The 9,931-nt window shown below is 46.1% G+C and overlaps 1 protein-coding gene across 1 annotated transcript; it reads right to left on the bottom strand.

Moving 5' to 3' along the window:
• Window positions 1-978: 978 nt before the first annotated feature.
• Window positions 979-9,463, bottom strand: LOC144513387 (opsin-5-like). The gene is made up of 7 exons (XM_078244456.1): window positions 9,334-9,463; window positions 7,587-7,792; window positions 6,801-6,900; window positions 2,995-3,099; window positions 2,243-2,466; window positions 1,153-1,524; window positions 979-1,047 (listed from the first exon to the last, which is right to left on the bottom strand). Exons 1-7 carry the CDS (start codon window positions 9,461-9,463, stop codon window positions 979-981), a joined length of 1,206 nt encoding a protein of 401 aa, XP_078100582.1.
• Between the last annotated feature and the right edge of the window lie 468 nt (window positions 9,464-9,931).

Below are 9,931 nucleotides of genomic sequence, written 5' to 3'. Positions count from 1 at the left end.
CTGTTTTAGGCTGTTTTAGTCTGCAGCCGCTGCTCGCGTCCGGGAAGTCTGTCGGTAACAGGCAGTGTGTCTGTGTGTGTGCGCAGCTCTGTGTCTGTCTGTGTGTGTGTATATGTGTGTGTGTGTGTGTGTGTGTGTGTGTGTGTGTCTGTCTCGTCAGAGCTCCTGAAGTCCGACACGTCTTACCAAATTTTCAATTAGCCATCAATTTCCTTAAAACGGCCCATATTTGAGCTTTATATAGTTGATTTCTCGCATAAAAAAAGTCTCAGAAGTGAATTTAATAACGAAATAGCGGACAAACAATGTATAACTTTGCAGTGTCTGAAATATGAGACCTGCTGTCTCGTCTCCAATGGATGTGTATGTGCTTTGCTCAAACCAATCAGCGCGCAGCTCATCTAAATATTCATGAGCATACCATATTTGGAAAAAAAGCTCTCGTTCCAAATAGAGCCATATTCACAGGGGAGTTAAGGGCCTAATCAAATAGCACCTGGGACATTTTCAGCCCAACCAATGTCACATACCCTATTAGGCAGTCCTTCCAGAAAAATGCTGAGTTTTTTTGTGATTGTTGCGGGCAAAAATCCTTGATTATGCGGTACGTTTTCTGAAAAAATGCAATGGAATATGCGGGACATTTTTCATCTTTCTGCTAAGATATATGTGACTTTTTTGCAACGAAAATGCGGGGACTATGAAATCATGCAAGCCCTGCATATTTTGCGCGGAAATCGGCAATTTATGCGGCGAAAGTGCGGCGTATTTGAAAAAATGTGCCCCCCCCGCATAAATATGCAGACTTTGGCTGATTATGCATTGAATTATGAGATCATATAATCATGTTTTTCTGGAGGGACTGGTTAGGAACAGTGTGAAATACCCTATATAATCATTCTATCACCCCTTTAAATATAAAAACATCTTTCTGCAGAAACAATTGTACGCATTGGACAGAGACTCTGCGTTGGGACATCAGAGTCTGTCACACTCAAAGTCGGTGCTGCTCTCCGAGGGGGGGGGCATGTTGATGTAGAACACTTCCTTGTTGACAGCGCTGCTCTCCAATGAGAGGGGTGTGGCTGTGTAGAACATTTCCTTGTTGACAGTGCTGCTCTCAAATGAGAGGGGTGTGGCTGTGTAGAACACTTCCTTGTTGACTGGTGGTGGCGTGGCGGGCGGGCTCTCTGGCGCCGGGTACGGGTTGTTGCCGGGCGAGTACTTCTTCTCGGTGCGGTTCAGCGGGACTCTGAGTCTGGCGTCGGCTTTGGGTCTGAAGCGCTTCAGTCGCACGGCGTCTTTGGCGTCGGGCGTGCACGGCAGCAGCACGACCACGTCTTTACGGAACTTGGAGCTGAGGCCGAAGTAGATGAGCGGGTTGTAGAAGCTGGCGGACTTGGCGAAGAGGCGCGTGAAGATGCTGGTGAGGTTGGGCACGTGGTAGCCCCAGGCCGACCAGATGGACACCACGGCGTACGGAGACCACGCCAGGATGAACGCCGTACAGATCACGATAGAAACCTGCAGGAGGCGGAGCGGGAGGGGCGTTCAGAGGGGACAAAAGCATCAAGAAACATTAAAGAAAATGTTGTTTATCGACACAATATACTATGACTTTTTCTGTCTGTGTGTGTGTCTCTGTGTGTGTGTGTGTGTGTGTGTGTGTGTGTGTGTGTGTGTGTGTGTGTGTGTGTGTGTGTGTGTGTGTGTGTGTGTGTGTGTGTGTGTGTGTGTGTGTGTGTGTGTGTGTGTGTGTGTCTGTGTCTGTGTGTGTGTGTGTGTGTCTCTCTCTCTGTGTGTGTCTCTGTGTGTGTGTGTGTGTCTGTGTGTGTGTGTGTGTCTCTGTGTGTGTGTGTGTCTCTGTGTGTGTGTGTGTGTCTCTCTGTGTGTATGTGTGTGTGTCTGTGTGTGTCTCTGGTCTGTGTGTGTGTGTGTGTCTCTGTGTGTGTGTGTGTGTGTGTGTGTGTCTCTCTCTCTGTGTTTGTGTGTGTGTCTGTGTGTGTGTGTGTGTGTGTGTCTCTGTGTGTGTGTGTATCTCTCTGTGTGTGTCTCTGTATGTGTGTGTATCTCTCTGTGTGTATCTCTGTATGTGTGTGTGTGTCTCCCTGTGTGTGTCTCCCTGTGTGTGTCTGTCTGTGTGTGTCTGTCTGTGTGTGTGTGTGTGTGTGTGTGTGTCTCTCTCTGTGTGTGTCTCTGTGTGTGTGTGTGTGTGTGTGTGTGTGTGTGTGTGTCCCCTCACGATGGTGACGTCTCTCTCGATCTTCCTCTGGCGGTCAGAGAGTTCCCCCCCGGCGGCCATGGCGTTCCCTCTCTTCACCGTGTTGATGATGGAGACGTAGCAGAACAACATGACGAGCACCGGCAGGAAGAAGCAGCTGCTGAAGATGGAGATGATGTAGGCGCGGTAGGCCGGCACGTAGCTGGCTTTGGCCCAGTCGATCTCACAGGTCCCGTACCCCCGATCTGCAGAGGTCAGGGGTCAGGGGTCAGGGGTCAGAGGTCAGAGGTCAGGGGTCAGAGGTCAGGGGTCAGACAACCAGGGCAGCCAACACGGTTAGTAGATCTTTAAAGTTACCATCCAATCAGATTGTCCAGGAGCCGTGTTTGGTCTCCGTTTCAGCGCTAACCAGTGTTGGGAAGGATATTATGAAAAGGTTAACAGTTACAGAGTACAGAATACACGCCCACAAATGTAATTTGTAACGTATTCCGTTACATTACTCAATCTGAGTAATGTAACGGAATATTTGGATTACTTCCACATTGAATTACATTTTATAAGTGTAGGAATGCGGCCATCACATCCTGTTTAGTAAGCGGGATATGATGGTCACATTCCTACACTCGGCTCTGGGTAAATCAGCACGTTTGAGAATGTAAAGTCACACGTCAACTAAGCAGGTAGCTGCCTGATACAACTATAACATAGCAAGGTCAAGTCAAGAGGTCAGGGGTCAGGGGTCAGAGGTCAGGGGTCAGGGGTCAGAGTACCTTTATAGCTGGCCCAGCCGAGCAGAGGCGCACCGGCCCAGAATGCAGCTGTGATCCAGATGAGGAGCAGACAGACGGACACACTGGTCCGGGTGATGTGATGGGCTGAAACACACACACACACACACACACACACACACACACACACACACACACACACACACACAGACACTAGAATTATTGTTCTTTATCTGGCAAATATGTTAAGACTTTTTGAGGGGTTTAACATTTTCAAAAACTCACCAAAGTTGGCGGTAACATCAAGTCTGGTGGAAATTTATGTATTTTAAGGGTTTCACAAAAATGGCTCGCTAGCGCCCCCTACAAAGTTGAAAAAAAAAGAAACGTTTGACGTAGACTAACGAAACTTGGTACATATATGTAACATGTCAAGACGTACAAAAAACGTCATTGGAGCCATACCCTAAACCCAACAGGAAGTCCGCCATTCTGAATTGAAAGTTAGAAATTAGTGCGATTTTGGCCATTTCCACATGTCGTACTTTAACGAACTCCTCCTAGAGATTTCATCCGATCAACCTCAAATTTGGTCTGTGCCATCTTAAGACATTAAAGATGAAAAGTTGTTAAAAGAAAAACTTTTCGTCATAGGGTGTGGCCGTGGCGGGGCGGCTATTTTGAGTTTTTAGCGATGAACGAGAAAATGGCTGTAACTACAATGTACGTTGTCATGTCTGCTTGAAATTCCCCACAATCAACAAGAGTCCAGGCCTGAGGACAGCTACAGGCCAATATTGACTTTTGGTCATAGCGCCCCCCGCTGACAGGAAATCAGCCTTATATAACAAACATCATCCGATTTACATGAAACTTATAATGTGTGGTCGACGTGATACTGAGCCGGCCCCTATAATATAACCACGCCCACCTACTCAGGCCACGCCCCCTTTCATAACATTTGAACCGTTTAAGGTAGAGTCTTGTGTGAGGTGTCACTGAACTCAGCAGAGACTTCCTTCTTCATTGCTGATGCGGTGATTGAGTGCCGTGCTAATGCACGGCCGCAAGGAGCGGCGTCCGCCACTAACCCCGATGTGCGCAGAGGCGCGAGGACCCGTCTATCGCTGCTTGCAGCGGCGTGAGTACGTAGTGTACACAGTGAGTGTGTAGTGTACACAGTGAGTGTGTAGTGTACACAGTGAGTGTATAGTGTACACAGTGAGTGTATAGTGTACACAGTGAGTGTGTAGTGTTCTTGTGTTAGAGAGAGATGACCTTTGACCCCTGACCTCTGCTGGGGTCTGTAGCCGTTTCTCAATGTCAAGGATCCTTCCTTGGTAGGACTAGTCCTTCCAAGTCGGGTCCTTCAGAGGCTAGACCAGGCTCCTCGTTAGCATTCAGAGGCTAGACCAGGCTCCTCCTTAGCATTCGGAGAACATGTACAATGGAACAGGCTAGCAAGTGCACGTCATTGCTTGCTTGCGTCATTGAAAATGTTTCCCCGCCTTCACTTCCGCGCTGCATTTCAAAACACTTGATGAGATGGATGTGGAACTGTGAACTGTGCTGTTCAATTTGTTTGTTGAGATGGAGAAGGTGAATCAGCGTCAGTCTGCTTGCAGGAGGAGAATATTCTGTCTGCAACTTTGCCCGCAAAGTGCTAAGGTAAGTAACGTGACCAACACTGATAGGCTATAATGTAAGCAATAGTAATTTTCTCTTATTTATCCCATGTCAATAAATTAAAAACTTGTGGGAGTTCATGTTTGTAGTTGTCATAACACTTACCGGTAAGGAGAATTGCATTAATTAATCTTAATTATATAGAGCTTACAGTAGCAGTTTACATTAGCTTGTAGTTTACTGCATACATGTAACATTAGCTCATTGTCCAGTAGCTTCTAGCTTTCAAACAAATGCGGTGCAAAATATGATCAGCAACTACAACAAGGTAAACACTACCAGCTAATGAGCTACCACAGGCAGTATGATGGGCAGTGAACTGCAAGTGAGAAAGGTTAAATAGTACTGTAAACACACAAGCTACAAGGCTACAACCAACATATGAAAAGTCATAAGACCTCCATTGATAAACACCCACTAACACAGTAAAGGTAGCTAGGTGTAAGTGTGTTAAATGGTCAACAGTTGTCGGTTAAGACCATGATGAAGAAACTACACCAGTACACAGTTTCATGAAGTACCTTCATGTTACAGTATGCTTACATATACTTGTGATACAATTCTAATCTTACCAGGACAGGTTGGATAACTACTGGACTAACCTAAAGCTTTCTCCTTCTGCAGTCTGGAAGCAACCCCATCATCAGCAGCTGAGTCTGATCATCACTTCATGTTGAATATACTTGTGTACATTATATAGTAATGCTTGAATAAATGTTATAATAAATATACACTTTTCGTTAATGTCTTTTTAGAGCTTCTATACCTTACAAGTTATTAAAACAGGTACCATCTGAATATAATTATTCAGTTAGAAATAGACATTGAAAAACAGTTTCTATTATATACACACCCAAAAACGTAATGACACAGACAAACCAGTTCATTTAATGCATTTATTTTCAGAATGTCTCTAATATAACAAATAATCTATTCAACACTGTCTTTGGCCTCTGTCTCCCTGCCTGTCTCCCTGCCTGTCTCCCTGCCTGTCTTTTGCTTTCCCATCATCAGTGACCGCCTCCGTTTGTCCCTGTTAAAAGACAGCAAACACAAGAAAAAGATTTTTACCGTTATGAATGCTATAATGTAACGTTATGGGATGTTATACTTTTTAAATGGGAAACTACTGATTTAACGTTGCTAGTGAAGTTAACAAGGAGCAGCGTTAGCTCCCATCCTGCAGTTACAACTGATAAACACACACATTTTTAAATCTCTGCTAACGTTACCCATATAGTGTAACAACATTTAAAAGAGATTAAAATGCCACCGGATTTTAAACTTTAAAAACACAAATGGCCCAAAAGACAGCAACCTAGCTAACAGCCTAATGTTAACTGATGGGTTTGGTTAGCTAACGTTAGCTCGGGGTGTATCTACCTAATTACTAGAGCAATTTGTACCAGCATTAAAGCGTTAAGCTTTACATTGATGATACACATTAACGATGTACGACAAACACTAAAGATACTTACATTTAAATGATTATTTCGCTGTCAGCGATGCTGCTCCAACTACCGCTTAGGTCCACCATTTAATTTTTTTTAACGAGCCAGCAAAGCCGCGCACATAGGATTGTGGGTAATATGGGAGCGCGACGGATACACATATGCATCCTTTGCTGTCTATGGGAAAGTCTGCGAACGAAGGACTCAGTCGACATTGGAACAGTCCTTCGACGGACGTCGATGACGTAGCATCCTCGAAATTCGGGCTTCGAAGGATACTTCCTTGACATTGAGAAACACCCCCTATGTGTTAGAGAGAGATGACCTTGACCTCTGACCTCTGTTAGGGTCTGTATGTGTTAGAGAGAGATGACCTTGACCTCTGACCTCTGCTAGGGTCTGTATGTTAGAAAGAGATGACTTTGACCTCTGACCTCTGTTAGGGTCTGTATGTGTTAGAGAGAGATGACCTTGACCTCTGCTGGGGTCTGTATGTTAGAGAGAGATGACCTTGACCTCTGACCTCTGCTGGGGTCTGTATGTTAGAGAGAGATAGCCTTGACGTCTGACCTCTGCTGGGGTCTGTATGTTACAGAGAGATGACCTTGACCTCTGACCTCTGCTAGGGTCTGTATGTTAGAGAGAGATGACCTTGACCTCTGACCTCTGCTAGGGTCTGTATGTTAGAGAGAGATGACCTTGACCTCTGACCTCTGTTGGGGTGGCAGCCTTTGATGTAGCGCGTGATGCTGATCGCCGTCAGCGTGAGGATGCTGCTCAGACCAGATATCAGCGTGAAGAACCCGTCTACCTGCAGGAGAGACAGACAGGTTAGAGAGACAGACAGGTTAGGAAGAGAGGCAGACAGGTTAGGAAGAGAGAGAGACAGGTTAGGAAGAGAGGCAGACAGGTTAGGAAGAGACAGACAGGTTAGGAGAGAGACAGACAGGTTAGGAAGTGAGACAGACAGACAGAGAGACAGACAGAGAGACAGACAGATAGACAGAGAGACAGACAGACGGACAGACGGACAGACAGACAAAGAGACAGACAGACAGACAGGCAGACAGGCAGACAGGCAGGCAGGCAGGCAGACAGAAAGACAGTCAGAGAGACAGACAGACAAACAAACAGACAGACAGTCAGAGAGACAGGCAGACAGACTGAAAGACAGACAGGCAGACAGACAGGCAGACAGAGACAGACAGACAGACAGACAGACAGACAGGCAGGCAGACAGGCAGGCAGACAGGCAGACAGACAGGCAGACAGACAGAAAGACAGTCAGACGGACAGACAGGCTGACAGACAGACAGACAGACAGAGACAGACAGACAAACAGACAGACAGACAGACAGGCAGACAGACAGACAGACAGGCTGACAGACAGACAGGCAGACAGACAGGCTGACAGACAGAGACAGACAGACAGACAGACAGACAGACAGACAGGCAGACAGGCAGACAGACAGGCAGAAAGGTGAGTGTGGGTTGTACCTCGCAGGTCCAGATGAAGGAGATGATGAAGTCGCTGCTCTGGAACACGTTGAAGACCTCGATGATGCCTCGGGAGTACCCGAACACAGAGATGCTGGCGTCTGAGACGGCGAGGTTAAAGGTCAGGTAGTCGGTGGGCTGCAGCGTGGCTCTCTGCCGGTACAACACGAACAGGACGATGCTGTTTCCAAACCAGGACAGCCACCCTGAGCGCACCGCAGAGCGCAGACAGTCAGGACACTCAGCTGTACTGGCGTTTACAAGCCACTCAAACAGATTAATTTAATATTGTATGTGGCGGGGGGGGGGGGAATGTAACTAAGTACATGTACTCCAGTACTGTACTTGAGTCCAAGTGTTGAGGTACTTGTACTTTACTTGAGTCTTTTCTTTTCATGCCACTTCCTATTTCTACTCCACTACATTCATCTGTTACAGCTTTTATTACTAGTTACTTTAGCTACTCCACTACATTCATCTGATCCAGCTTTAGTTACTAGTTACTTTAGTTACTCCGCTACATTCATCTGTTCCAGCTTTAGTTACTAGTTACTTTAGTTACTCCACTACATTCATCTGTTACAGCTTTAGTTACTAGTTACTTTAGCTACTCCACTACATTCATCTGTTACAGCTTTAGTTACTAGTTACTTTACCCATTAAGATTACTGCTCACCAGGCATGGCGTTATGGGTGGGCCTGACAGGCCTAGGACCGCCTAGTTGTCAACAGGCCCACACAAAACTCTTCTTCAAAAAAAACTAAAAACTTTTAATATATTTTAATTATTGATATATATAAGATGTTAATTAATTATTAAAACTTGGCAAATAATCTCATAATTTGTGCTAAAATAGTCTAAATGTTTAGTTTTCAAAACAATTTTAAGAAGCTGGTAATGTCTATTTGGATGTTTCAGCAGCCAGTGAGGCTCGGGATGTAGCTGGTCGGTATGCTAGATCAGGGGTTTCAGACTTTCTGTGTGTGGACCACTATTTGTAATCAAGAATTTTCGCGGACCACCTCATAATACACATAATAAAATATGTCTCCACACAGTCCTACCTGAATTAATCTGCACCTGTTAATAGGCCTACTAGCACTACAACTAGAACTGGTCATCTCATCAGTCCAACAGGCTCGTTAAAAAAAGCTTACTGCACACAACGGCTGCCACATTATGTATCAACATGTTTTCTGCAGGATTCCCCAATCATTAGATTAGGATTCTAAGGTCCTGATTCAATTCGATTTTGTCTTTGTAATGACTCCATGTTGTAGTAAATGAGGCTGTAAATGATCTCTGGAGTGTAAATAAAGGTTGAATGAAAATATATGCTTTGTGGGTCCAAACTGGTTTCTTTTGTCTTTAGAAAAGGTTTCTGAGCCCTGACCAGGGTTTCCCCCAGTGCACTGCAAGCCTGGTGGCCCACTGGGCCTATGTTGCCCCCACTGGGCCTATGTTGCCCCCACTGGGCCTATGTTGCCCCCACTGGGCCTAGGTTGCCCCACTAGGCATTTTTTCAAATACGATGAAACCAGTTTTAAAAAGTTCCCACAATTTCATCGCATACAATTGCATAAATATCCCGCTGAAGACACTAAACACCTTTCTCTGGGGGCGACCCTGCCGACCCCCCACTGTGTGTGTGTGTGTGTGTGTGTGTGTGTGTGTGTGTGCGTGCGTGTGTGTGTGTGTGTGTGTGTGTGTGTGTGTGTATGTGTGTGTGTATGTGTGTGTACCCACCGAGCAGCAGCAGGTAGACTCCGATGATGGTGTCTCCATGGTCAGACAGGGGAGGGTCCCGGCCTCCCCCCAGCACCAGGCTGTTGTTCCTCCAGGGGGCGGGGCCTGCAGCAGCGGCAGCAACGGGCATGTTGCTGCTCCGACAGTCTGCAACTCTCTGACAGACAACAGGAAGTGTCTTTGTGTGTGTCTGATAATCTCAGGTAAATATAGAGCTGATCCTGGTTCAGCAGCAGGGGGGCCACCGTCACAGGCTAGAGGTCACACACACACACACACACACACACACACACACACACACACACACACACACACACACACAGCAGGGCTCTGATTGGCTGAGGCTGCAGTGGCTGCTGTCACAGGTCAGAGGTCACACACACACACACACACACAGCAGGGCTCTGATTGGCTGAGGCAGCAGTGACGTCATAAACCCGTCTGTGTGACTGTTGACCTGATTCAGCTTCTACACTTTATTCTTCCAGCTGATGAAGTTATTCGTTATTTGTCTCAGTTATTTAAATATTAGACAATAAACAGTAAAAGGCACAACACATACTTTGTCTCCACCAAACCCACCAGACTCCATGTAAAT

The sequence above is a fragment of the Sander vitreus genome, unplaced genomic scaffold (assembly GCF_031162955.1).
Source record: "Sander vitreus isolate 19-12246 unplaced genomic scaffold, sanVit1 ctg238_1, whole genome shotgun sequence".
NCBI classification, from domain to species: Eukaryota; Metazoa; Chordata; class Actinopteri; order Perciformes; family Percidae; genus Sander; species Sander vitreus.
The sequence above is the reverse complement of the archived record's forward strand: the minus strand, read 5'-3'. Positions and strand labels throughout refer to the sequence as shown.